This window comes from Aotus nancymaae, unplaced genomic scaffold, assembly GCF_030222135.1.
Source record: "Aotus nancymaae isolate 86718 unplaced genomic scaffold, 86718_ANA_hifiasm-v0.15.2.pri h1tg000003l, whole genome shotgun sequence".
NCBI lineage: Eukaryota > Metazoa > Chordata > Mammalia > Primates > Aotidae > Aotus > Aotus nancymaae.
Window position 1 is genome coordinate 38,204,163 of NW_026988414.1, and position 12,013 is coordinate 38,216,175.

Genomic DNA, 12,013 nt, shown 5'->3' on the forward strand with positions numbered 1-12,013 from the left:
CCATTAGGTCCTTGGAGCAAAAAAATCAAGAACTAGAAGGTTTGCCTTTCCCTGGTATACACTTAAACATCTTGCCAAAGTGGCCCATGACATATTTTTTTAAATGTTCACCCTTACTAACAATCAAAATTATGCAAAATAAAACAATACTTTTTTAAAATATAAAACTGGCAAACTAGAAAACAACCAAAGTTAATATCCAGCATTCATGAGGCTGTGGGAAAATGAGCACTCACAAATTAGTATAACCTTTCTAAAACTCAATTTGAAAATATTTATCAAAGCCTAATAACTGTTTATACTCTTTGACCCAAATTTGTACATGTAGGAATTTATATTAAGGAATACGCCCAAAGATTTAGGTGCATTGATGTTTGTTAGATGATTGCTAATAACAGTGAAAAAGGAAACATTTATTTATTTATTTGAGATGGAGTCTCGCTTTGTCACCTAGGCTGCAGTGCAGTGGCACGATCTCAATTCACTATAACCTCCACCTCCTGGGTTCAAGCAATTCCCTTACCTCAGCCTCCCAAGCAGCTGGGACCACAGACATGCACCACCATGCCTGGCTAATTTTTGTATTTTAGTAGAGATGGGGTTTCACCATGTTGGCCAGGCTGGTTTTGAACTCCTGACCTCAAGTGATCTGCCTGCCTCAACTTCCCAAAGTGCTGGAATTATAGGCATGAGCCACTGTGTCCAGCCAAAAAAGGAAACGTCTAAATGTCCAACAATGAGGCATGGTTGAACAAATTATGGTACAGTCTTAAGGAACATATGGTAAAATATTATGCAGTAATTTCAAATGATGCTATAAAAGTATATTTATTAGCAATGGAAGGCACTCTAAATATTTTATGTGAAAAACATGTTATAAAATAACATATACAATTTGGTTTCATTTAAAAATAAGTATATCTCTCCCCCTTATTCCTCCAAAAGAAAAATAGTAAATAAATACATGTAATTTTATATATGCATAAAAATATCTAAGAGGATGTAACATCACATGTTAACTAAAGTTATTATAGGGTGGTAGGTTTATGGTGATTTTAATATTCTTCTTTTAGTTCATTTGCATTTTCTAAAAACATATAGATAATATTTTCAACAGAAAAAAAAACATTATTAGCATCTTGCTGAAAGACGATGATAGTCTCAGCACTTACTTTCTTCCTGGTTCCTCTGCCTATGCTGATGCTCTAAATGAAGAACAGAAAACATAAGGTAAGTCATAAGCAAATTGACAAGGAAATATCATAAACAGTATTGCAGGGAGGGTCCTGCCCAGGAATCTCACAGTCAAAGGACGCTGAGCCTTCCCAAGTTTCAGAAACAGTCTCAGTGACAATTTTAGCCCAGCCAGAGAGGTCCTATATCTGAGGCAAGCTGTTTCAGCATCAGTGGGACTGACCCATGAAGAGCACGACCAAGTAACTTAGCACTGGAATTTCTTATTTGCAACTAATTCAACAAATATTTGTAAAGCATATTCGAAGTGTTCATCTCTGTACCAGGCAATAAAGGGATTTCAAAAAAGTTCAGATTCGTAAACACTTTCGGGGATTAATATATGCTCTTCATGAGCAGACACTTTGTTTTGTACACTGCTGCACAAAGACCCAGCATCTAGAACAATGCTCAGAACACAGTAGGTGTTCAAAATACTTACTGAATAGATAAATGAATGCCATCAAAACCCATTAGTCATCATAACCCTGGGAAAAGTGTTTTTCTCTATAATCTTCAGATTCCTCATCTGTAAAATGCATAGGATTGGATACGATAACCTTCCTGTTCTAACATGCTTAAATTTTATGTTCTCAAGAGCAACATCCTCAAATCAATTTGATGAACATTAGTGGAGTACCTAATTGTGTGTCAGGCACTAACCTAAGCAGTGGGAAGAAGAAAGATGAGGTCCCTGCCCCAATTTGCTCAAGGTCCCTGGAGGACAGATGAGTGTGATCAATGCTTATCACTCACTCACTCACTCACTCAGCATATGTTCCTTTGAAAGTCAGTTCTGTGCCAGCAACAGAGATACATATGCACAGGGTATGGTGGAAGTACGTGGGGCACCTACCCAGCCTGGGGTACACAGAAAAGCCTTACAGAGGTGACCATTTCTTCTTCTTCTTCTTCTTTTTTTGAGACAGAGTTTCCCTCTTGTCACCCAGGCTGGAGTGCAATGATGGAATCTTGGCTCACTGCAACCTCTGCCTCCCAGGTTCAAAGATTCTCCTGCTTCGGCCTCCCAAGTAGCTGGGATTACAGGCATGCACCACCACGTGCAGCTAATTTTTTATATTTTTTATTGTATTATTATTATTATTATTTGAGATGGAGTTTTAGCTCTTTTGCCCAGGCTAGAGTGCAGTGGTGCGATCTTGGGTCACTGGAAACTCCGCCTTTCTGTTTCAAGTGATTCTCCTGCCTCAGCCTCCCGAGAAGCTGGGATTACAGGCATCTGCCACCATACCTGGCGAATTTTTGTATTTTTAGTAGAGATGGGGTTTCACCATGTTGGCCAGGCTGGTCTTGAACTCCTGACCTCGTGATCCATCCATCTTGGCCTCCCAGTGTTTGGATTACAGTCATGAGCCACCACACCCATCCTATTTTTTGTATTTTTAGTAGAGACAGGGTTTCACCATGTTGGCCAGGCTGGTCTCAAACTCCTGACATTAGGTGATCCACACACCTTGGCCTCCCAACATGCTGGGATTACAGGCATCAGCCACCGCACCCAGCCAGAGATGACAATTCCTTAACTGGGTGTCAAAGGACAAGTGTGCATTGTCTAGGTGGAGAAAATGTTCTTCAGAAGGAGAAAACATCATGTACAAAGTTGGCTGGGTATGGTGGCTCATGCTTGTAATCCCAGCACTTTGGGAGGCCAAGGTGGGTGGCTCACCTGAGGTCAGGAGTTCGAGACCAGCCTGACCAACATGGCGAAACCCTGTCTCTACTAAAAATACAAAAATTAATCGAGTGTGGTGGCATGCACCTGTAATCCCAGCTACTTGGGAGGCTGAGGCAGGAGAATTGCTTGAATCCAGGAGGCGGAGGTTGCAGTGAGCTGAGATCATTCCAGTGCACTCCAGCCTGGGCAACAGAGTGAGACTCCATCAGAAAGGAAGGAAGGAAGGGAGGGAGGGTGGCAGGGAGGGAGAGAAAGTGAGAGAAAAAGAAAGAAAGTTCTACCAAAGAAACCAACAAAAATCCCACAGCTAGGAGGCTGAGGCAGGAGAATTGCCTGAACCCAGGAGGCGGAGGTTGCAGTGAGCCGAGATCGCGCCATTGCACTCCAGCCTGGGTAACAAGAGCGAAACTCTGCCTCAAAAAAAAAAAAAATTCCACAGTTTTATATATAGAATTAATAGGTGTTTCAGATGTATGAGGGAGATCAGGGGACTGGAGACATGAAGGAGGGGCTCTTGGAAGGAGCAGGCCTAGCTCACAGAAGGAGGGGTCTCTGCAGCAGAGGAGCTGAAGGGGACACATTGGTGGTAGCATGGCACATTGGAAAGGAACCTCTGGTTCCAGCTATGTTACTGACCACCTGTGTGATCTTGGAGGACCCTCTGGGTCTTGGTTTCCCAAATGCAAAGAGAAGGAGTTAGACTAGATGGGTTCTTACACCTCTTGCATGATAGGGTCTTTGGGAGAGGGTTGGAGGGTGGAAGGGAGGAAAGGGATTCTAGGGAAAGAGAAAAGCATGCCTCAGCTTGGGCTGGGATTATTGCTAGTAGAGAAGGCAGCAGGATTCAGAGTTCTGCCAGGTTGTCAGGGTTTCCAATGATGGGAACCCTTCTTGGAGCCTAAGCCACATGAGCCAGAGAGCTACTTTCCTTTGAAGAGCTTCTGATCCATAAGGTAATGGGATAGAAGCGTCACAATGTGTAACAACGTTCAGGCTCACAATATAGCACAGAAGGGCCAATCCCAACCCAAACCACAAGGCTTAAATAGAAAATGTGATCCAGTTACCGCTGCCCCCTGTAAATATGTCTGTAAAACATTTATCTGGCAATAAAAGAACTGACAAGGCAATTTGAGTGTAATTGTTTTTGGCAGTTGGAAATATTTCAATTAACACACTATAAAAGCCACACTATAATAAATGCAAAACAGGCCAGTGAAATCAGCTACAGCCCTGACTTCCCAACCATGGCAAAGGAGATCGAATGTCAGGCTGCCACTTTGGCCCCTTTGTCTTGCAGAATGAGAAGCCTGAGACAGACAACCCTGAATTCCTGAAAGGCTGTTTGATGGTTCCTCCCAGAAGTTATCAAGCCACAGAAGAAAATTCAAACTCTTCCCCAAGCCCTCAAAACTCTATCATCTGGCCCCAAGCCTCCATTCCAGCCTGTTCTCCTATCACCATGTGCTGAGACTCCCAGGTGCAGTCAGCGAGTCCCTGAGCCTGGCCTGTGTTTTCCCACTTCTCCACCTTTGCTATTATCATTCCTCTGCCAGGAATGCCATCTTCCCCTTCCCTCTCCCTGCTCCCATTACCTCTGCCTAACAAAACCCTACCCAACTAGCTTCTGCTAGTTCTTCATCTAACTTTTCCTTTTCCACCTTTCTCCTACCTCCCTCTACTCTTCCTTTCCTCACTTTAAGCAAAGCTACCCTCCACCTTCCATCACAAGTACTGAATGATCAAACGTATCTTCAAATAGACACTCTGTTACAGTCTTTGGGTCTGGTCTGAAAAGAAGCATAGAACTGCAGTATATATAGGAGGCAGCTTGACATTTTTATGCTATTGACCAAAGAAAGTCCTCTTCTCTTGGCTAGGTCATTCCATTTGGCCAAGGGAAGATGTCTATGAAAGAGTGAGGCAGGAAGAGGAAACCCTCCCAGCCCACCATGGCAGACAATGTAGTCCTGGTGATCAACGGGATAACAGATATCCCAGCCTGAACTCCTTCACAGCAGAGCATTTTTCTATCCTTATTGCTGTGGATTTCAGTGTGAGCACTGTGAGAGCAGGAACTGAGTCTTATTTTGGATCACTAGCACAGAGGCTAGCACTGGGATGGAAGTCACTGCCCTTATAAAAGTCACCAGTCACAACTCAGCTGCCTAGTGGTTACTTCTCAGTTCTCTTATAGGACCTGACATTGCTGAGGGCTCCCTCCCTCCTCCTTGAAACTTCTCCACCACCTTCTTTTCCATGTTACTGATCTCTCCAATGGCTCCTCAATATCCTTGACCTCTCCAGGGATATATGCTTGACCCTCTGGTCTTTCTATTCTACACCCTCCCCTTGGCTGCTCTTATCCCCCACCCATAGCGTCATCTTCCATCTTCTACCTTATGATGAAGCTCAAATCTATTTATTATTTTTATTATTTCTTTTCCCTGAGACAGGATTGTGACTAGGCATGGTGGCTCACGCCTGCAATCCCAGCACTTGGGGAGGCTGAGAAAGGTGGATTACTTGAGGCAAGAAGTTGGAGACCAATCTGGCCAACATAGTGAAACCCCATCTCTACTAAAAATACAAAAATTAGCCGAGCATGGTGGTGTGCGCTACTCAGGAGGCTGAGGCAGGAGAATCACTTGAACCCAGGAGGAAGAGGTCACAGTGAGCTGAGACTTAAAAAAAAAAAAAAAGAGAGAGAGAGAGAGACAGGATCTTGGTCTCCCCATATCTATTTTTGTAACTTAGACTTCCCAGAACCTCATATTCAAATTAATGACAGAGTACTCAAACTCAGTATCTGTAAAACTGACCTCATTGTATTCTTTCTTCACCCTAAACTGTCATTTCCTCCAGGATTCCTTCTCTCTCAAGTGCATTACCATTCAGTCACCCAGGTTGGAAACTGGGAACCATTAAAGATGTTTGTCCATTCTTCACCCTCTCACTAGGATTATGTTTCAAAGCCTAACAATTCTACTTCTTTAATATCTTTCTTAACTATCCTTAATTCAGGCCCTTACTATTTTTTGTCTAACCACATTTGATCTCCCTAACTCCAGTTTCTCTCTACTCTAATAATTATATCATTATAATTATTTTCAGCTACTGAGCACTTACTCTGGCTCAGTCATTTACTAAGCTATTTATGTAAATTATTTCATTGAATCTTCACAACCACCCTGTGGAGTATGAGCTGTCATTATTTCTACCTTACAAATGAGAAAACTGAGGTATAGAGACACCAAGCGACTCACCCAAAGTTGACCAGGATTTGAACCCAACTCTTAATCACTATCTACAAATGATCTTCCTAAAACATAAATATGATTGTGTCATTCTCTTGATTGAAAGCCTCCAAGAGTTCAAGAGCAGCCTGGGCAATAAAGCAACACCCTGTCTCTACAAAAAAAAAATTTTAATTAGTTGGATGTGGTGGCGTGTGCCTGTAGTCCCAGCTACTTGGGAGGCTGAGGTAAGAGGATGGCTTGAGCTCAGGAGTTCAAGGCTGCAGTGAGCTATGATTGTGCCACTATGCTCCAATCTGGGCAACACAGTGAGACTTTGTCTCAAAATAAATAATAAAATAAATAAATAAAATAAAATAAAATGAAGCCTTCAAGAGCCCATGTTCCACCATGAGATGAAGCCCAAGTCCCCAAACATGGCATCTACCTCATCTCCTACTTTTCTCCTCCTACAGCCAGACTCAGTCACTTACAATTCTCCCTAAGCTTATGTAGGAAAGATCCATGTGTGCAGAGGGACTGAGCCTACGTCTCCAGTGGTTAGATAAGCCCTGAGCCTTACACAGATGATAGTAGCTGACCTAGAAGAGGGCTGCCCACATAAAATGTCTCCTCTCTTTCCTTAGGTTAACAGGATTTCTTCCATAAACCATCTGACTTCTCTGCTTTATGCCAAGCATCTTTCTCCCTTCCCTCAATACTACCAACTACGACGTCTGGTCACCCTTCTGTCAGGCCAGCCTCTACATGGGTCCCTTTACCTCATTCAAGATGCCACCTCTCTGGGCCTCTAACCCCCTTGTTCTAGAACAACTCTGGATCACCTCCTTGGCTCAGTACACTTTTGGATGATCTTTAAGTTAACACCCCTCCTAACTTGGCCCAGCCCTAAGGACTGTCTTTTTCCATAAGCAGCCTCCAGTGCAGCCGCACTCAAGTCTGTCCTGGGACACTTGAGGAAGCCAAAGGGCACACAGTAAGTCCCAAAGAAGTCTGGAAAGCTGTGGAGAAGAGCTGAGAGAGAATGAGATGGTTGGAAAGAGATATTCTCATGTAGAGCAGTCACATACCAAGGGCAGATGTTTGAAGTCTGTCTGCAGCGGGGTTAAGGGAGGGGAGAGAGGCAGAGACCAGTTGATTACCATCACCATCCCTAATTGCAATCTAGTGAGCACTCTAGCTAGGCACCTTGTTGGGTATTGTATGGTCATTGTTCCCGATCTTCACAGCCTCCCCGAAAAGTAGATGAAACTGTTCCCATTTTAAAGACAAGGACACTGAGAATTGTTCAGATCAAATGACATAGTCAATGGAAGGATACACTGAAAACAAAAATTCCAGTCAATGTAAGAGATAATTACTATTACCACCTATTGGTCATTTACCTGCATTTAGACCTGTTTTGGTTCATGAGCCCACTGAACAATGCAAGCCATCTATTTGTCCCTGAGCATATTTTAGGGATAAATAAGGAGATAAAAAATTCTTAAGCTCTTCTCTATCATAAATATATAATATTTTAAAAATGAGTATGTGATCAGATGGAGCCATGGAACCCAAGTGTGTGGGCTTTGAAGTCAACCATAGCTGCGTTTGAGTCCCCACTCTGCTACCTGCTAATAGTTTTATGACCCCAGGCAAGTTAATTGTCTTCTTTGAACCTCAGTATCCTCATTTTTTAAATGGGCATTATAATGACACCCTCAGACAATCATAGGCTTGTTATAAGGATTAAATGAGTCAACACACATAAGGTGCATAGTGTGGGGCACTTTACATGCAACTGGCCAGAGTGTGTGCCCAACAAATGATGGCTGACAGCATTACATTTATTGACCCTGCTCTGCCCTCAGCCACACGGGATCTGTGTGGCCCTTTGCCTACTAGGAAGCACCTGCCTTAGGGATGACTACATTTCAGCAGCTTACATCTCTGCTCAGGAGTTCAATGCTGAAACAATTGTTCCTGGAAAGAGGGGCTCTTCGAAGCATGCAAACCCACAGATGCTGCATCCTCCTTCCTGGGGCCCAGGAGACTTCGTTTACCATCTCAGTTGTCTTGGTCCTTATTTTAAAATTCACTAACAGGTTTCCATTAAGCTAAACTGAAACTAAATACCTCGCCAGATTGCAGTTTCGGTTTCTAAAAGGGTAAAAGCTCTTAGTCCCGAAGGAACAGCAGCAATTCACCAACAAATGTTCCTCCAGCTACACTGAGTACATTTTAAATCTCGGAGCCTAGTGTAGTGTCAAAAGCACACAGAAGGCACTCAATAAGTGTTTGTAGTTGAAAAAAATATTAAAACTTTGAACAGTGGTATGCAGGGTGTACTATCATACATTGATGCAAACTTTTTGTACCAAAGTTTGCAATGTGTACCAAAGTTTAAAATGCATATATCCCTCAACTCAATGGCTCCACTTTCTTGAATTTTCTCATAGAAATATTCATACCTCAGGCTGGGTACAGTGGTTCCATGCCTGTACTCCCAGCATTTTGGGAGGCCAAGGCAGGAGGAACACTTGAGCCCAGGGGTTCAAGGCCAGCCTGGGGAACATAGTGAGATTTCATCTCTACGAAAAAAAAAAAAAATAAACAAAATTAGCCAGGTGTGGCGGTGCATGCCTGTAGTCCCAGCTCGGAAGGGTGAGGTGGGAAGATCACTTGAGCTCGGGAGGTAGAGGCTGCAGTAAGCTGAGATTGTGCCACTGCATTCCAGACTGGGTGACAGAGCAAGACCCTGTCTCAAAAAAAAAAAGAAATAGACACACCGCATAAGATGAATGTACAAAATTGCTTGCTGCACTTTTATTTGTAATTTTTTTAAAAAAACACAAACATTCACCAATAGGAGCCTAGGTAAATAAAGTAAGTAATACAGCAATTCAAAGGGATGTTATGCATATTTTTAAAATAATAACTATTGTGTAACATAGTGACCATAGTAAATAGCAATGTATTAGATCGGGTGTGGTGGTTTATCCCTGTAATCCCAGTACTTTGGGAAACCTAGGCAGGAGGAATGCTTGAGGCCAGGAGTTCAAGACCAACCTGGGTGACATAGCAAGATACTCCATCCCTACAAAAATTTTAAAAAATTAGCCAGGTGTAGTGGGGTGTACCCATAGTCTCAGCTTCTTGGGAGGCAGAGGTGGGAGGATCACTTGAGCCCAGAAGGTCAAGGCTGCAGTGAGCTGTCATCATGCACTGCACTCCAACCTGGGCACCAGAGCTAAACCCTGTCTCAAATCAACCAACAACCTAACCCACCCACCCACCCACCAACCAACCAACCAATGTATTTTATTATTGAAAACTGCTAAGAGAATAGGTTTTAAGTGTTCTAACCTCAAAAAATTATAAATATGCTAGATGATGCTTATATTAATTAGCTTGATTGGCTGGGTGTGGTAGCTCACACCTGTAATCCCAGCACTTTGGGAGGCCAAGGTGGGCAAATCAACTGAGGTCAGGATTTTGAGATCAGCCTGGTCAACAGGGCAAAACCCCATCTCTACTAAAAATATAAAAATTAGCCAGGGTGGTGGCAGGTACCTGTAATCCCAGCTACTCGGGAGGCTGAGGCAGGAGAATCGCTTGAACCTGGGAGGTGGAGGTTGCAGTGAGCTGAGATCGTGCCACTGCACTCCAGCCTGGGTAACAGGCGAGACTCTGTCTCAAGATAATAATAATAATAATTAGCTTGATTTAGCCATTCCACAATGTATACATATTTCAAAATGTTTTATGTGATAAATTGCAATTTTTGTCAATTAAAAATAGTATATTATTGAAAAATAAAGTAAAAAGAATGAAGTAAACTTTTATGTATTGCTATGGAAAGCTATCCAAGGCATATTGTCAAATAAAAAAGCAAGTTACAGGAATAGATCACCCATCTGTTTACTTTAAGAATATGTGTATATGTATATTTGCATATACATACAAAATTTCTGGAAGAATATATAGAATCTGTTGACAGTGGTTTTTGTCCAGGCAGTGTGACTACAGAATTGTGGGGAAGAGGACTAATACTGTTATGTATACATTGTCATAACTCAAATTTTTTTTTTTTTGAGTCAGGGTCTTACTCCATCACCCAGGCTAGAGTGCAGCAGCACAATCACAGCTCACTTCAGCTATGACCTCCTGGGCTCAAGGGACCCTCCTGCCTCACCCTCCCAAGTAGCTAGGACTACAGGCACGTACCACCAGGCCTGGTTAATATTTAAATCTTTTGTGGAGACACTGTCTCACTATGTTGCCCAGGCTGGTCACAAACTTCTGGCCTCACATGATCCTTCTGCCTCAGCCTCCCAAAATGCTGGGATTAGAGGCGTGAGCCACTGCACCCAGCCTAATATATTAAATGTGAATATGCATTACTTTTATAATTCAAATGCTAATTAAGAATGTAAAAATCAAGATATAGTTACATACATTTCTCTTTCCTATGAATGCAGTGTTAGCACAGTGCTCAGAATGCTGGAAAAGAGACTACAAGACCAGCCCCATTTCTCTCTGGAAGCACAGGAGGGCAGAAGCCAACTCTATAGGACTCTTCCTAGATAAGGCTGCAGAAGGCCAAAAGCATAGGGTTTAAAAGCTGGAGCTCTAGAGTAAGTCTTTGCTGGATTCCTGGCTCTGCTATGAATTATACATAAGATGTTGAGCAAAGCATTTAGTCTCTAAACTTGGTCTCCTCATCAGTAAGGGGGAGAAAAATATTAGTGCCCTCCTCATAGAATTGCTATGAGGATAAAATAAAACAATATATGAAGAGCACTAACACAGAACCCAGCACAAAATAAGCCCTCAAGTACCAATGGCAATGTAAACATTTTGGTTGTCATTATTTTTATTATTCCATGTAGTCTGCCATGCAAGGCAACTGAGTTCCATTCTGAGGGCTTAGAATAATTGAAAAGTATGTTTTCCAGGTCCCAAGAAATCTTATTAGAAAGGAAGGAGCCTGGACATCTCAGGGTGTCACAGCAGAAGGATGACAATAAAAATATTTTCTATTTATATAGCATCTTTCAGTTTACTAAACATTTTGGAGTATATTATCTTATTTGATCATTATAACAATCTTTTGTGGATGGATGTTTAATCTTGTCATTGTTTTTGTTTCTGAATCTATTGAGATGTTATCATCATATGATTTTTCTTCTTTATCCTATTAATGTGAAAAAGCTTTGATTTTTTAATGAGTTAACTTTGTATTCTTGGGATAAACCTCACTTGATCTGATCTATTATTCTTTTTATATATTGCTGGAACAGATTTGATATTATCTTGTTAAGGATTTGAATATGAGCCTGTAATTTTCTTTTTTTTTTTTTTTTTGAGACGGAGTTTCACTCGTTACCCAGGCTGGAGTGCAATGGTGCGATCTCGGCTCACCGCAACCTCCGCCTCCTGGCTTCAGGCAATTCTCCTGCCTCAGCCTCCTGAGTAGCTGGGATTACAGGCACGCGCCACCGTGCCCAGCTAACTTTTTGTATTAGTAGAGACGTGGTTTCACCAGGTTGACCAGGATGGTCTCGATCTCTTGACCTTGTGATCCACCCGCCTCGGCCTCCCAAAGTGCTGGGATTACAGGCTTGAGCCACCGCGCCCGGCCTTTTTTTTTTTTTTTTAAAGAAAGAAAGAAAGGAAGAAAAAGAATAAAGAAGAGGAAGAAAAGGAAGAGAAAGAGGGAGAGAGAATGGGTGTATTGCTTTCTTGCCCAGGCTAGAATGCAGTTTGGTAATGGGTATTGAAAACCTCTTTTATACCAATAATTATACTTGATGTAAACAGGAAGGAATAAGGGAAGAAAATA

The 12,013-nt window shown here is 42.3% G+C and overlaps 1 protein-coding gene across 1 annotated transcript in view; it reads right to left on the reverse strand.

Moving 5' to 3' along the window:
* DNAI1 (dynein axonemal intermediate chain 1) overlaps window positions 1-12,013 on the reverse strand; it is a 64,236-nt gene that overhangs the window by 36,676 nt on the left and 15,547 nt on the right. The window contains exon 2 of the mRNA XM_012463240.2: window positions 1,173-1,205. Coding sequence (XP_012318663.2) covers window positions 1,173-1,205 — 33 coding nt within the window. The remainder of the gene's footprint in view (window positions 1-1,172; window positions 1,206-12,013) is intronic.